Source organism: Staurois parvus, unplaced genomic scaffold, assembly GCF_062004578.1.
Source record: "Staurois parvus isolate SC_StPar_1 unplaced genomic scaffold, SC_StPar_1.0 ptg000064l, whole genome shotgun sequence".
Classification (NCBI taxonomy): Eukaryota; Metazoa; Chordata; class Amphibia; order Anura; family Ranidae; genus Staurois; species Staurois parvus.
The window spans coordinates 5,677,671-5,695,313 of NW_028317860.1; the positions used below are offsets into that span (position 1 = coordinate 5,677,671).

The 17,643-nt window shown below is 44.2% G+C and overlaps 1 protein-coding gene across 1 annotated transcript; it reads right to left on the bottom strand.

Moving 5' to 3' along the window:
- Positions 1–895: 895 nt before the first annotated feature.
- On the bottom strand, positions 896–3,352 carry KBTBD7 (kelch repeat and BTB domain containing 7). The gene has a single exon (XM_089668809.1). The coding sequence runs from the start codon at positions 3,316–3,318 to the stop codon at positions 1,399–1,401; it is 1,920 nt and encodes a 639-aa protein (XP_089524935.1). The 5' UTR covers positions 3,319–3,352; the 3' UTR covers positions 896–1,398.
- Positions 3,353–17,643: the final 14,291 nt, after the last annotated feature.

Consider the following 17,643-nt stretch of genomic DNA (forward strand, 5'->3'; position numbering starts at 1 on the left):
TTTAAATAATGGCTGAAGTAAACAGTGAATATAACGGACTCAAAATAGTCATGTGATGGTATACACACAAATGGAGTGTTACCTTCACATATCATCACAAAGAGATTAAGGAAACCAACCTTTAGAGCAATGTTTTGTTTACCTACTCACTTTGGAGTATTAAAGGCAGTGCAAGACATAATCAAATCTTTTTTTTCTGTGCCACAATGCCCTCACTCATTACAGGATTGGTCCATCCAAAACTGAATGGGCAGCAATGCCCTTATTTTGCTTTCATCTCTCTCAGGGACCGCAGTGACAAGATCTCTGCCAGTGACTTTTTTTTAATTTTAAAGGTTCACCACCAGCTGTTGTGCATATGCATGAGATCTCTTTTATACTGTTTGATTGTACATGCATTTTATGTGATGAAGAATACAGTAGGACACGACATACAGGCAAGTACCTTGTCCATGTCCCTGAGAAAAAAAAATAAAAAGCATTGCTACCCAGCACAGTCCAACCATAACTAAACAGAAGCTAAGGGTATATTTGCCCTTTAAAGGAGAAGTATAGCCCCAGCTCTCTGCTCACAGAATGCTGAAAACTGAGAGATCTTTGATTGCGCAGTTCTCAATACAGAGCCACCTAGGCGAGTGTCATTTTTTTCTAAATCCTTAACTTCTCTTTTAAGCAGCTCAACCTATTTAGAAAAGTAGAATTACAGAGAGAGAATCTGGTGCATGGGTCAGCTGAAATCTAACCAGTGAAAGACACCTTTAAAATCATTCATTAGTCATAAAAAGGACCCTAAATTTTGCATGTTTGTTAATTTGCATTAGATACATAAAATAAATGTACAGATTACAAAAACGTTTGTTTTGGCGGTTGTTAGGAGGCCATATTAGCCACAACATTTATAATTCTGTCAATCCTTGTTTTTATTGCTATAAATTTGAAGGACAAATTGTGCTCCCCTCTCCCTTCCCCAAAGAAAGAACATCTTCTAATTTGTCAACATAAATCTTAACACTGTTTATCTCAAAAGATTGAAAGAAAAAAAAAAAAAAAACCTACTCAAAATACTTAACAAGCAAAAAGAACATATTCATTGTCCTGAAGTGCCCAAAAAGACATGACCAAGACTAATAATAATAAGCTTTCATTCTGGTCAAACAGATGTTTCTAACCTAGAACAAAAACTGTCACAGTGTAATGTTTAACAAAAGGAAGCAAATGAAATGTACACAAAATACAGGGCACTCAGAGGTTGATGTAGCAGTTCTTGAGGAAGTGTTACAAGTTATCAGTTAAATTCAAGTAGTGCAGCATCTCAGCCTGTTTTTTTCAGATGCAAATCCTTTAACCCATTTAGCTTTGATAGGAAACAAATATAAATATTGCTTCTTCTATTTCGAATTAGAACGAGTCATCAATATAAATCCGCGGTGGTCTTACCACTGCCACTCTTGGCCACTCATCCTCTGAAAATGAGCTGAGGCTGTCTGATTCAGAGTCTAGCTCACTAAAGCCATCCATCCAATCAGTACTCGACTCGCTGCGTACATCTTCCTCCTCGGTGATGAAGCTTTGCCCTGGCTCCAAGCAAGATGGGTACACACGGGCAGAAAGGGAAATGAAGCCTGTGTCATAATGAAGAAGACCTAACATGGTACCGATATTCACCCAGCGATCGTTAGTCACATCATACTCATGAACAGTCACGCGGTTCTTCTTCCACTGAACAATGGTGGTAGTAATAAGTAGAAGTTTGGAACCATGTCTTACAATCTGGTAATTGTTGGTATTACCCTCAGCTGGTATGGGGCTGATCCGCCGCCACTCTCCCCTGGCTGGATTGTAGGCCTTCACCATAGGAATGTCACATATGCAGTAGATTTCATCATTGAAGACACAGGCTTCCTGGAAGTCACATCGCTTTAAAGAGGCACAGTTGAGCCACTGGTTACAAGAAGGGTCATAGCACAACATTCTTTTGTTACTGATAGCATACAAATGGTCATTACAGGTCACCAGTTCAAAGGCATAAAAAGAATGAGGCACCGGAGCAACCAGCGCCCACTGATTCCTCTGCACACTGTAGCACTCCACATCTTTGATCTTGGCACCGGTAGATGGGTCACGTCCACCTACAATATAGACGTAACCATTGAGGTAAGCCACATCCATGCCTTCTCGGCACAGCAGCCTTTCTGCTAGGAGTTGCCAGCTGTTCTGGACAGGGCTATAAACCCAAAGCTGCTTCATAGGTTGAGTAGCCAAGTACAAGTCGTTCTCTGGAGAGACACATACGGCAGAAGACGTTACTGCTTTGCCATGTGCTAGGTTGGTGAGTGGAGAAGGCATGGTGTAAATGTCACCTGAATAAGGGTCATAGCACAAGAAGGGTTCCTTACGGTGACCAAAGAAGATGACCATTTCCTTGGCTATCATGCCAATTCTGCGGAGTGGACTGCTCTCCTGGCATGGCAGCACACAGGTGGCATGTTTATCCTCCTTGCCTGGTAGGATGTTGTCCAGATACTGCAAGCACTGTTTGCGCACCAATGGCTTGGATCTGAGGCTCTCCAGATACACCTGGTCCTTCTCTGTGAAGTGCTGCCAGCGGACACAGGCTAGGACCTCCTGCCACCCATCACCCACCTCCTTGGGATTGGCCTCAAGCCAGCGCAGGGCAGCGTTGCACACCACTCTTTCGCTGCAGACGTCCAGGTTGTCCATGCTCAGGACCGCTTTCAGCTGCGCCAAACTCAGCTCACATAGTTCGTCTCCAACGGCGAGCTGCTCGAAATGGCGCGCCATGAAGGCGAGAGAGCGCCCCCGAAGTTCAGGGTGATCAAAGGCATCTGCGAAGCGGAGGATGCTGGCACAGTTGTGGAGGTCGAGGCGGCGGGCGAGGTAGTTGGCGCAGGCTTGCCGCACGTATTCCAGTTGCAGCATATCGGCGGCGGCGTAGAGGCGCTGGACGTTGGCCTCGGTGACAGTGACTCGGCCTGTGTAGCAGTATTCAATGATCAGAGCCATGGACTCCGGGCTGACATCGTGCAGGGTGACCTCCTGCTGCTTGCTCTCATACAGACCCCCGGTGAACATGCTCTTGAAGTACGGGCAGGCCGCAGACAGCACATTGCGGTTACACAGGAAGCTGCGGCTGCTCTCCGGCTCCTCAGGGCCCCCTCCCAACACACGGAGGGTGACATCGCACAGCAGCTGAGAGTCATAGAACGATTTCAGCTGTGCTAGAAGCGACGAGGCGTGACCCGGGTCCTCCAGAACCTCCGGACCGGAGAACAAGCTCGATACCCCCAGACCAGACATGACACCGAGCGCCTCACTCGCAGCACTTCCTTCCTGCCGACGCCGGCCGCGTGACGTCAGAGCGCAGGTCACGAGGGGCATGGACGGAGTTAGCGGCCATTGGATGCGTGTGTCTGTGCTGGGGATTGCTCTGCTAAGGAAGCTCAGTCATATGGAGGATGTCACAAGGGAAACATGGAGGATGATACTGCTGAGCTTTCATTTCTAAAAAGCTACTTGTCTGCCTGTCATGCAGGCCCCTTGGCGTCCATACATTGAGTCACTGAGCTGGCGCAAGTATCCATGGGAGGACTACCATTCTTCAGCACCTGGCTCCAAGACAGCAAAAATAGAAGCCAGGAGTTTAGCATTTTACCCACTTGCCTGCCGGGCACTTTCACCCCCCTTCCTGCCCAGGCCAAATTTCAGCTTTCAGAGCTATTGCACTTTGACAATTGTGCAGTCATGCAACACTACCCATCTGGAAATGTTCCCATTTTTTGACATAGAGCTGTCTTTTGGTGGTATAAAATCACTGGGTTGGTTTATTTTTGCCAAACTTATGAAAAAAACACAGAAAATGTAGGAAAAAAACCCCAAAACTTTTTCTTAGTTTCTGGTAATAATAATTTGCAAATACATAACCTTTATTCTTCACTGATGTGATTTGATGAGGCTGCATTGATGGGTGGTTATGAAGAGGCACTGATAAGGCAGCACTGATATCAGTTCACTGGTGATCAGTGCCCTCATACAGTATACAATTTTCTTGAGAATTTTTCTTCACATTTACCAAAAATCATATAATATGAGGTCAAGCCTAAACAACACTTTCAATTGTATCCAATTAGGCAGGCCCTTGCACTACAGATTTGAAGGTAAATCTAAAGGAAATTGGACAGAAAATTGTATAGTGTATGGCCAGCCTAAATGTCCCGTCACAGGAAAGTCAGTTTTTGGAAATGCTGATAACCGGCATTTGTTTACATGTGATTGGACACAGCTGATCACATGGTAAAGAGCCAATGTCATTGGCTTTTTACCCTGCTCAGTGATGCACTATGTCCGAGGGACACTGCTTACCACTGATCGCCATGCTGTGTGGCCCTGGGAGCGCACACAAGTGGTGTGACCTGGGAGGACTTCATATAACATCCACACCGAGGGACGAAAGGCCCTCCTGGCTATCAATCTGCTCTAGGCTGGGGCAGGAACTGGTTAAGTTGAACAGCAATAACAGCTCTGTATTTTGGTCATGGAGTCATTTTTAAGCTGTCAAAAGTAGAATTATAGGCAAAACTTTTTTTCCATTTTTGTGATAGAGGCAGAAAGGGTTATAACACCTGTCAGTTTATTTTTTTGCCATCTATATCCCATTGGGGAGATTTTCCATCACTTCCTGTCCCATAACCAAACAGGACTTTGAGGAAATACTTGCAAATTAAGGAAATTTCTTGGGGCTCCCAGGTCACCAGATCTAGTGTCCCCATTGGAAGAGTTCCCTTCTTACTTTTCTGGTGACAACCCAAAATTTGGGATTTTCTTTTACTTTAAGTTTCAGCAATAATGGCAAACAGGACTAATAAAGGGTGAATCTCCCAAACTTGAACACAGACAGCAGTAAAAACTGACAGGTGTCCCAATCCCTCTCCACTCTATCCAAAACTAAAATAAAAAAAAAAAAAAAAAAAAGTTTTGCCTTTAGTTGTACTTGAAGCCTGGGACGGTCATTCTTATGCTGCCTGAACTTCCCAAAGCAGAACTAAACTCCTAAAAATACCTCCCCCTTCCAGAGGTGTGAAAGTTAGATCCCTCACAGCAGCTGTCACCTTCTCTGTGGGCTACCGGCGGGTGCTAGGTTTGGCGTCTTGATTGGTCGTCGGGAGATGATATCATCCCTCATTAGTGCTGGATGATCAAATAGGCAGAGTAGGTACCGGCCTATGAGCCCCAGGCCCTTTAAGAGGCCCAAGACAACGGATCAAAATAATATTGATTTAATCTTGAAAGAAAATTACAATTACGCTTTCCAAAATTGTTTACAAAAGAAAAAAATATATCAACTCAAAGACATAAAAACTTTACATTAACCATTTCCTGCCTGCCCACAGTACATTTACATCAGGATCAATTTGCAAATATATAGATGTGAAGGAGGGGTGGGTGGAACAGAACACACGCGGAGAACAGTGGGACACACAAGGCTTTTACTGAGTGGTTTGGAGGGCACATGATGAGTATAGCAAGGTTCTGGCAAAACAAAAGTCAAGCCCGTAGCACCGTCTGGGCCCACAACAGGGAGGCAGACTCTGGCAGGCAATGGGTTAAGTCTGAGTGGCACACAACAGGGCGGCAGACTGGCAGGCAATGGGTTAAGTCTGACTGGTACACAACAGGGTGGCAGTCTCTGGCAGGCAATGAGTTAAGTCCAAGTGGCACACAACAGGGCGGCAGACTGGCAGGCAATGGGTTAAGTCTGAGTGGCACACAACAGGGTGGCTGTCTCTGGCAGGCAATGGGTTAAGTCCGAGTGGCACACAACAGGGAGGCAGAACTCTTGCAGGCAATGGGTTAAGCCCAGGTTGGATCCTCAGTGCAGGGGGTGGCACACAGCAAGGAAGCAGAGCAGAGAGGGTTAAGTCTTTGGCACAGGGTAGCAATTCAGGGACTCACCAGCCAGCAGTGGCCCCAGTAGAGGAAGTCTAGGCAGATAGACATCAACTCCTCACGGGTCTTCAGAGGGCTGTGTGTCCTGGCTGCAGCTTCAAGACCACACAGGCAATGTAGAACCACAAGTCCCAGCAGTGCACAAAGCAAAGCACAGTTCAATGCATCTCCAAGCGAGGCCTGCAGCCATGAGCTGTTCTGTCCATTCTGACTCAAACTCTGCCAATTGTCCCCCCCCATAGGGACATTATAGGGTCCTTTCAATTTGACCAAGCCTCAAGCCCCCCTGGGACACTTCTGGCTTTTCACAGCCACAGGACACCATGCTATCTGTGCTCCCTGCTGAGATCAACCTCATCTCCCACCCCTGCGGGGCATAGGAACTCCCAGAGGCATGATGGGACTTTAGTTCTCCCTCCTAGATTGTAAGCTCGAAAGAGCAGGGCCCTTGAACCCCTCGTGTGTCGCATTGTATTGTTACTGTACTGTCGCATGTTCTGTCCCCCTTTGTAATGTACAGCGCTGAGTGAACTGTTGGCGCTTTATAAATACTGTATAATAATAATAGTTTCGCAACAGCTGGAAGGCCACCAGTTTGACACCCCTGAAGTAAGCAGTCAAGCCGACTGACACACTTGTTGATTTCAACAAACAACACAGAATTAAAATAATATTTTGGCTCTCCATTACAATATATCATAGTTTGTAGATGCTATAACTTCACACCAATATACACTTATTGGGATTTTTTTTATCAAAGACGTAGCAGAATACACTGGCCTAAATTTATGAAGAAATTTGATTTTATTGAATATGTTTTTTTAACATGTTTTCTAACAGAAAGTAGAAAATATTGGGGTTTTTATTCAAAAAAGTTTTTTATTTAGCAAAAAAGAAAAAACCCAGTGGTGATATACCACCAAAAAGAAGCTCTATTTGTGTGAAAAAAAAAAAGATATAGATCTCATTTGTGTACAGTGTTGCATTACCGAGCCTTTGCCAGTTAAAGTAGCGCAGTACTGAATAGCAAAAAAAATGGTCTGGTCATGAAGGGGGTAACTCCCTCTGGAGTGGTTCAAGACTCTATAGAGAAAATACTATATTCGTGTAATGTACTCAACTATTTAATATACGTAAACCATAGACATCAGATTCACATTACAGTCGTTCTCTTAACCGCTTTCCCGCTGCCCTATAGTAGAACTACTGCTACAGGCCGGCAGGGCTGTGCAAAATCACGTATATATACAGTGGGGCAAAAAAGTATTTAGTCAGCCACCAATTGTGCAAGTTTTCCCACTTAAAAAGATGAGAGAGGCCTGTAATTGGCATCATAGGTGGACCTCAACTATGAGAGACAAAATGAGAAAAAAAATCCAGACAATCAGATTGGCTGATTTGGAAAGAATTTATTTGCAAATTATGGTGAAAAATAAGTATTTGGTCACCTACAAACAAGCAAGATTTCTGGCTCTCACAGACCTGTACCTTCTTCTTTGAGAGGCTCCTCTGTCCTGCACTCATTGCCTGTATCAATGGCACCTGTTTGAACTTGTTATCAGTATAAAAGACACCTGTCCACAACCTCAAACAGTCACACTCCAAACTCCACTATGGTGAAGATCAAAGAGCTGTCGAAGGACACCAGAAACAAAATTGTAGACCTGCACCAGGCTGGGAAGACTGAATCTGCAATAGGCAAGCAGCTTGGTGTGAACAAATCAACTGTGGGAGCAATTAGAAAATGGAAGACATACAAGACCACTGATAATCTCACTCGATCTGGGGCTCCACGCAAGATCTCACCCCGTGGGGTCAAAATGATCACAAGAACGGTGAGCAAAAATCCCAGGACCACACTGGGGGACCAAGTGAATGACCTGCAGAGAGCTGGGACCAACGTAACAAAGGCTACCATCAGTAACACACTACGCTGCCAGGGACTCAGATCCTGCAGTGCCAGACGTGTCCCCCTGCTTAAGCCAGTACATGCCCGGGCCCGTCTGAAGTTTGCTAGAGAGCATTTGGATGATCCAGAAGAGGATTGGGAGAATGTCATATGGTCAGATGAAACCAAAATAGAACTGGTAGAAACACAACTCATCGTGTTTGGAGGAGAGAGAATGCTGAGTTGCATCCAAAGAACACCATACCTACTGTGAAGCATGGGGGTGGCAACATCATGCTTTGGGGCTGTTTCTCCGCAGTGGGACCAGGACGACTGATCCATGTACAGGACAGAATGAATGGGGCCATGTATCGTGAGATTTTGAGTGCAAACCTCCTTCCATCAGCAAGGGCACTGAAGATGAATCGTGGCTGGGTCTTCCAACATGACAATGATCCCAAACATACCACCCGGGCACCGAAGGAGTGGCTTCGTAAGAAGCATTTCAAGGTCCTGGGGTGGTCTAGCCAGTCTCCAGATCTCAATCCCGTAGAAAACCTTTGGAGGGAGTTGAAAGTCCGTGTTGCCCAGCGACATCCCCAAAACATCACTGCTCTAGAGGAGATCTGCATGGAGGAATGGGCCAGCATACCAGCAACAGTGTGTGCCAACCTTGTGAAGACTTACAGGAAACGTTTGACCTCTGTCATTGCCAACAAAGGATATATAACAAAGTATTGAGATGAACTTTTGGTATTGACCAAATACTTATTTTCCACCATAATTTGCAAATACATTCTTTCCAAATCAGCCAATGTGATTGTCTGTATTTTTTTTTTTTATCATTTTGTCTCTCATAGTTGAGGTCTACCTATGATGCCAATTACAGGCCTCTCTCATCTTTTTAAGTGGGAGAACTTGCACAATTGGTGGCTGACTAAATACTTTTTTGCCCCACTGTATTTGCATTTCCGGGTAGGGGGCGCGCACCGCCCTACCTACGCCACCATTGGCAGGTACAGCTGTTGAGCACCGACCCTGGCCGGAGATTCCACACTGGCACCCGGCAATTGCCGAGGTACAATGAAAAAGGAAAGGTCTGTGTGTAGACAACACAGATCTCTTCCCTGTCAGCACAAACAGCAAAGCAGCTTGTCTCCATAGTAAAACACACACAAAACACTGTTAACCCTTTGATCGCCCCAGATGTTAACCCCTTCCTGCCCAGTGTCAGTGTTTTTTGTTAGCACTGATCAGTGTCATTGGGATGTCAGTGGCAGTCAGTCAGTTACCCCCAGTGTCAGAATGCCCGCCGCAGTCCTGCTATAAGTCGCTGATCACCGCCATTACTAGTATAAAATTAGAAAAAAAAATTACAGTATATATGACGCCATTTGTAAACACTATAACTTTCACATACACCAATTAACTTGCATCTATTGGGATTTTTTTTTAGCAAAGACATGTAGCAGAATACATTTTAGCCTAAATTTGATTTTTAAAATTTCTTTACTCGATATGTTTTATAGCAAAAAGTCAAAAATATTTTTTTTTTCAAAATTGTCAGTTTTTCTGTATATAGTGCAAAAAATAAAAAACGTGGAGGCAATCAAATACCACCGAAAGAAAGCTATATTTATGGAAAAAAAAGACATACATTTAATTTGGGCGCAGTGTTGCATGACCAAGCAATTGTCAGTTAAAGTAACGCAGCGCAGTAAAGCAAAAAATGGCCTGGTGAGGAAGGGGGTGGGGGGGGGGGGGTAAATCCTCTGGAGGGCAAGTGGTTAAAAGTTCATCTTCGTTCAGCTGTTAGTTTGTAAAATATTTTGGTGTCTGTGCAATGTACAGTATTGATGGTCAACTCCATTTAGTAGTCGGCGTGCACAATAAGTTAAATATGGAGTGGGGGGGGGGGAAGGTTTTTGAATGTGTAGGGACCTCCACAGTTTAATCCAGCACTGTCCCTCACAAGGGAGTCAGTCTGTCACGGCCAAAGCAAGGAATGTGCAGTTCCGTGGACATTCAGCAGAAGACTGAGTAGGCAGGTAAGTGTGTGTTATTGTAGAAGAGACATAGCAGGTCTGTTCTGCAATAAAGAGCTGCCTGCTCAGTTTTTAGATTGTTAGGTTTATTTCCTCTTTAAAGTGGTACAAAAGCCTAAAAAATTTTTACCTTACAGTGAAGCGTTAGTCAGAATTTTAGGTATTGACAGATTGCTTCCTGCTGACCTCTTTTGTATGTATGGCTGTATACAACATTTTCAATAAGTACCTATACTGTTTAGAATCCAGTAGGTCACTCTCTCATCTTGTTCTGCACAGCCTCAGTTGTCTTATATTCCCGGCACCGTGCCAATAATCAGAGCAGTGAGGCAGTCACTAGAGGGCGATCTGCTAACAGCATGACTATATGCTGCTGATGAGGGAGTGGGGGAAACAACAGGAATAAGACAGCCTATATCAATACAGGCCAGAATAGGGAGAGCCAAGAGGAAAGCAAGAGAGGTGACAGGACAAATTCCACTGCTGGACAGACATAAAAGCAAAGAGTTCTACTTACAAAGAGTGTCTCACCTGATATTCCTTATTCTGTATCCATTCTTCCGCAGCAGCACCGTGAACATGAGGGCTGTGCAGCTCCTACATCTCCTCTTCTTGCTGAGTTAAGACATGCAGTCAAGGCTAGGACTACACACAGAATTGCAGAAAGTGAAATCATTTTTGTGACTAAGGAGAGGGGGAGAGTTCTCAATAAGAAAGTGACTGCTCTGGGCTCCAGCAAAATGGCAGCTTCGAGGAAGAAGTAACAGGAACAATGCAATTTACAGCACATCCTAATTTTGGTAGCCTTATTCCACCAAGACATTAAAGAAATGGAAAGGAGATACCAGGGAAAATGGAGCATTAAAATGATGGCAGACTACTGTTGGATGCTTCAGAGAGACATTCCAGATGCTACTCACAAGCGTAAATGCACCAAGAGGAGCCTCACAGGGAAGAAGAATCGAGTTTAGTGTGTGTAGGTGAGCTCATTTCAGTTCAAAAAAGGATTTTCAGGAAACAAATGTAATAAAACTTTCATTTTATAAGTCTATTTTCATTTATTTTGAGGTATTGCCTTATTTAACAGTTACCTAAATTGTCAGGAAACGTGATGTCCTATGACAAAATGGAGGTCATTTTCAGATTCAGCGCACCAAAAACCATAAAGATTACGTGGAATAACCAAAACAGCTCTTGAAAAAAATTTTTTTGCAGACCTGTGTTATTAATGTGAAATGTATGTGCTTTGCTGAAGAACATTAATTCTTAGGAGCTTGATAATTCTGCTTTAATGCATTCTCTGCACTAAGGTAAAAAAAAAAAAAGTGCCCGCTCCACCTGTCCTTAAACCCTTACTTCACTCCATGTCACCACTCCAGCTCTGTCTCTGGCTCCAGCACCACGTTGAAAGCAGGAGAAATGGAGGGCAGCGGAGCCACAGGCTCCTGCAGTCTTCAGGAGGGGTGTGTGGCTTACTGGCGCATTGTGTTTCTATCGACGCAACAGCCCAGCTCAGATGTTAACGGAGTTTTGTTCCACTTATTGAGCCTCTGACCTGCAGCAGTTGGGCTGGTGTTAGATGGCTGACACTGACAATTTGTTGAAATTGAGGCAGGATGGCTAAGAGGCTGTTTCTATAGAATCACTCTCCCTGTAGCGGAGGCAGACCAATGTCTCTCCTTTCATTAGTGACTGATATCACTGTTCAACAGGTAAAAAGTTTTGGGCATAAAATTAGCTAATCTTACATAATTTTGGGGTGCTGAAAATGAAAATGACCCTAAAAAATGTTGATTGGCTCTAGTTTCCATGATATATTCACACATCTAATGACGTAAGCCATTCAAAATTATGATGCAACTTCAGCTGCATATTGCGCAATTGATACTGGTGACCAATAGAAAATTGCATGTATACTGAGATGATGCAATATTAGCCTTTAATTGCATCACTTCACTGCATAAAAGCTGCAGTATCTGTAGCTGATTGTAGTTCGACAGCGTCTTTACATTTCGTTTTATGCTTATATAGGCTACTCAGTAATGCCTCGAACTTGTGTGAATAAAGCAGATAATTTCTGCTATATCTGCGGTGAAATAACTTTTATCTCACAAAAAAGGAGGATAACAGGAATGATTAAGAAAGCCTACAACTTGTATTTTGGCTGCAAGATAGGAGACCAGGACAAGAGCTGCTGCAATTCTTGTGGGACGGCACTGGAGCAATGGTTGAATGGAAAAAATGCATTATGCCTTTCGCTGTGCCAATGATTTGGAGAGAGCCAACAGATCATGTTAGTAATTGTTACTTTTGTATGGTGCCTCCAATTGTAAAAGGGCTAAATAAGAAGAAAAAGTTATCTGTGCACTATCCAAATATTCCATCGGCAATACGTCCATTTCCTCATGGAGAGGGGCTACCAATTCCTAAAGCACCAGAATCCTTCGTGGTTGAGTCAAGTGAGGAAGAACCTGAAGCGTGTAGTCACGTGCAGTTGTAAGAGATAGCCCTTTCCTCGAATACAAGAGAAAAGCCAAGAGAAGCAAAACCGACACAAACTGAAGACAAAACTAGTGAGAATCCTAAGTATTAAAATGATTCAACTTAGCTTATGGCTATAATTTTTCTTGGTAATCCTATGCAATATATTATGCCATTTAGGCTTTGTTATGTAGTCAATATCACTTGCTTTATATTTGTGGAAAGACATCTATCTATATAATTATTGTGCATTATGTAGTCATTACGCCTATAGTAGAAAACTTTCCGTTTACAGAAAAACTAGAGCCAATTGACAAATTTCATTGTTATATTTGAACTCAGAATGTGAAATTCATTAAGAAATGGATCCTTTTGTTTCCAAAACTGGCAAAAAATAAAAATTTGTTGAACAGTGTATTCAGCAAAAACAGAGCAACATCTCGCTGTCTACAGAGGGAGTGCTTTCATAGGGACAAACATGCAGCCTCTTAGCTATCACCTGTACAAAGTCATCCATCCAATTTGGTGCATTGCTTTGCTCCTGGATTATGCAGCTTGTGCGATCCCACCCCACACAAGACTGATGTCAGATGGGTGATCTGCCACTGGGGACTTGCCTGCAGAGGCAGAATTGCCCATCTGATACCACCCTTGAGTGGGGTAGGATTGCACAGGCTGCATAGTCAAGAAGCAGAGCAATGGGCCAAGTCAGATGGGTGATTTTATACCAGTGTTCAAATCTCTAATGCCAACGGTAAACAAAGATTTGTTGCCAAGAAGCGGATTGTTGCTGCTGCACGTTAAACTGGTGCTACATCATTCAGTGTGCTCTGCTACACATAACTCTCCTTCAGCATTTTGTAGCTAAGCCATAGAGGTAAATGCAGAAAGATTGTTGTTGGCATGCTTACACTGACTTAAAATGCTGCTAAAACGCAATCACTGAGATACAAATCTCTGATAATTAGTGAGTTAGCAATTCTATAGATAGTAACATGTCTTGGTGAGAAATCACTGAAAATAAAAAGAGAAAAGCGGTGATTAACCTCCCTAGCAGTATGATTATGTCCATATTTCTGTGCTGAAAGCGGTACATTTTTTTTGCATGGAAATACATTGGTTTTTTTTTGTAGGCCTGTAATTTTTAGGAATAACTCACTGAAATCTGTCTGAACAAGAGTCTAGTAAACATTTCGGGTAGGATAAAACTTGAAACACGAAATCATAAATGATAATTTAATAAATAATCATAAAAAATAATAATATAATAAATTTAATTCAATAATATAATCAAACCAAAAACACTGAAATTTGAAACATAGCGCCAAGTTCGCACATCGCTGAGCAAAGTCGCAAAATCGTTTTCAGTGTCTGATGACGAATTTCCCCACAAATCGGTATCACTCAATTCTGCAAGTGGTTCTGATTTACTATCGCTGTTCTCTAGCTAATCTAAAACCGCTTTTGACCTAAAGGGACGCTTTTTGGATGCCATGGACTTTTCTACATTTCCAGGCAGAAAGAACAGTAAAAATGCAGGCAGGGCACAGGACAAAGCACTAGGGACAAAATGTATGTGAAATGGGTTGAAACAGCAATGTTTTACTATGTAATATTCGTTTATATAAAAATGAGTTTTTAAAATTTTTAAATTTGCTGCCGGTTCCGGCCCCCATACGTCCCGACGCTTGCAGGGACCGGAACACAGAAGCCAGATGCTGGCATCGGCCAGAGGAGGTGGCCGAGGACGCTGCAGGGAACGCATCGTGGGAGCGAAGGACAAGGTAAGCACTGCAGGGATCCCGGAGCAGCGCCGCATGGTAAGCCCGAGTGTAGCTCAGGGTTACCGCTTTTGGTACTGAAACTTTACCCCAAGCTACACTCGAGAATACCATTAGGGAGGTTAAATAGCTCATCTGGTGCGCATGCGCGGCTGGCCGGATCGTATGTCCCGGCACTAGCTCCGCACACCTCGGGCACCAAACCCCCGCTGCTCCCAGGAATCTCCCCGTACCTCGACCAGACCCCGGAATCATGCCGGGGCAGATGGCGGGGAGAAGCCGCGAGGGCTCCCAGATATCGGTCCCTCGGTCCGTTGGGAGAAAGGGACTCAAGATGGTGCCCGGCTCGGCGTCTGTGGCCCGTCACCTCCGCTGCTGCTGGCAATAAAGCAGCACCTCTCCCTCAGAGGGAGAAGCCGGGCTCTACCTCTCTCACTGGCCAGGACCGGACCACTGCAGCATCATCTACTTGGGCGAGTGAATCTCAGTGGCCTCCCCAGTCACCTTCCAGCCCTACACTACCCGAGTCCCAGGCTTCGGCCTGCTCACTAGGCCACGATTCCCCTGCGTCCTCACCACTGAGTAGTGAGATTGCGGCCAACTTCTCCAGCCAGAATAGCGGCCCCCGAAAATGACAGCCCTGCTCACTCACCAGCAATCCTTCCAGATCCGCCACAATACTCAAGTGATGCAACCTTAATAGCTCGGTTCGCTGATTTACTGCAACGCGAACTGGATAGAGCTACTTCAAAATTGACGGCTGACCTTAAACAGGATTTTCAGGAATTGGGCCAACGCCTGGATAGTATCGAAACAAAAGTTGATGCGACAGTCCATAGAGTATCCCATAATTCTATTATGATTACCGACTTGCAAGATCATTTGGAGGAAGCTTACTCTAAAATTGATGATTTGGAAAATCGGGCTAGGCGCTACAATTTCCGCATTCGAGGACTCCGTGAATCAGTCAAAGAGCTCACTAGCTGCACACAAACCTTCATGCGGTCTGCACTACCTGATATCGATGATCTTTATACTGAAATTGATCGTATCCATACAGCATTGATCCCCCCTAGACAAGGTGGGCCTCCTAGGAATATCATCATAAAGCCTCACTTTTTTCAGGTCAAGGAAGCGGTCAGGAAGTATAGTAGGGAGACTCCGGACCTGGAATTTGCAGGACATAAGATACAAATTTTTGCTGATGTCTCTCCGACCACCATCCAGAAATGGCGATCTCTTAAGCCACTACTTTCCCACTGAGTGCAGAAGGATATCCGGTATCGATGGGCCTACCCTTTTCACCTACAATTCAGTTTTAATGGAAAGCCTTATGGGTTCTCTACATTCCAGGATGGCGAGGAATTGTTACTTCAACAAGGCATTATCTCCCGTGGTCCTACATCCCACTCCCCAGTGGGATCGGCTCCTCGACCGCCGCCACTTTCACCTTTGTGGATTGCTCCAAATGCTGGGAAGATGGGGTCGTGGAAATCACCTGGGAAGACTCCTTGAGTTAACATGTCTTTTTGTGGGTTTTCTTATGTGCTCTCTGCATAGGTGGTGGCCTCTCAGTGGTTCCTTGGGAACATTGGCCACTGCTGTTCAGATGTTGTGGGAGGATTGGAGAGAGGAGCGGGGGGGGGGGGGGGGAGGGGGACCTTGGGTTGCCTCGCATCCGTCCACTGTTTACATATCAGAGGGTTCGGTTATTTTCTTTTTTTTTTTTTTTTTTGCATTACTACTATTTGATATGTTACTGATGGGTTATTGTTGGTACCCTGGAGTGTCTATGTGTCCTCCTTGATTGGAAGACTCTTCCCTGAGTTGTTTTCTCTGGGTAGATCCATTCCATTGCAGGGCTATAGCTTGGCTATTATTGGTATAAAGTTTGATTTGCTTATACTATATTATTTGTATACTACCACTGGTTACTTGACATGAGGATTTTTATACTCTGAATGTCTCCTCTTTTCTCTCCTCCCCCTTTTTTTTTTGTCGATATATCTGTGGATATATCTGGATCTTCGGACCATTTTCATGCTCCAAGAGTGGTTGGTTCCTATCTTCTATAGTTCTTTAATTGTCGATTATGTCTTCCCTACAGTCTCATAGCGGAACTATCCGTCTACTTTCTCACAATGTTCAGGGGCTCAATTCCCCCGCCAAACATATAAAGGTCTTTAATTCATACCGCTCTTTTGGGGTGGACATAGTTGCTCTGCAGGAGACACATTTTCCCCCTTCATTCACCCCACGATATGTTCATAAAGATTCTCCTGTTATTTTGCTAATGCTACAGAGAAAAAACGGGGGGGCTGCCATTTGTTTCTCCTTTACTGAATCTAAAATTATCTGGGACAGGGAGAGGCGGTATCTTCTGGTGAAAGGCCACTTGGGGGGACAATTACTTACTTTTTTGATCTACTACACCCCAAATACCAACCAGGTGGAATTCTTTAAGTCCTTATTGAGCACTATGGCTAAGGAATTCGAAGGCGATGTTATTCTGGCCGGTGACTCTAATTTAGCATTAGATCAGATTTTGGATCGTTCCCGAACCGCCGTGCTTCAGCCCCCTTCTAGACAGAGCCGTAAGTTGGCCCAGCTACTGTATCGTTATGACTTTGTCGACGCTTGGAGAGAAGCTAACCCAACTTCTCAAGATTACTCCCATTATTCTAGGGCTCATAATTGCTATTCTCGCATTGACCATATATTTCTTCATACACACTCACTCCCCAGACGCCTTACGGCTAAAATCCTTTCCACGCCTTGGTCTGACCACGACCCTATTTCTATATCGTCATCCTGGATGCTGGTATGACTGCTTATTACTGGTGCCTTAATGAATCTATTTTGGGTAATTTCTCCTATTGTCGGGATATCTCCTTGCACTTACACACGTATTTTGAACATAATAAAGCAGAGGATACGAACCCGGCCATTAATTGGGCAGCCCATAAGGCCTCGGTTAGGGGGTTTATTATTCAACTCTCTTCACGAATCAAAAAAGCCCAAAACAACCTACTAGCCACCAAAACTCAAACATATACTGACTTAGTTGCCAAACATAAGCAGAATCCCAGTCCTGATTTGCTGCTTAAACTTGATCAGGCCCGATTAGAACTAAATCTATGTCTTACTACCACTGCTGACAAACAACTACGTTGGTCTAACCATAAATTTTTTACTTGGAGGGATAGAACTGGCACTTTATTGGCATGCAAGTTGACTCCTAGACATTCCCAAACGGCTCTCCCTAAACTCAGATTGGATAACGGAACGTTATCTCAAGATTCTGGTAAGATCCTCCAAAAATGTCATTCTTTTTACACTGAACTATACAGCTTTTCTCAGGGAGGTTCTTCTTTGTCTCTCGACACCTTTTTGAGCTCTGTTCCTCTTCCCTCTCTCCAGGAGGCCCATAGGGAATCGATGGAATGGCCTCTCTCATGCGAAGAGACTAGGAGTGTTTTGAAAT

Coding starts and splice junctions, on each gene's coding strand:
- KBTBD7 (XM_089668809.1), bottom strand. CDS start 3,318: ATGTCTGGTCTGGGGGTATCGAGCTTGTTCTCCGGTCCGGAGGTTCTG.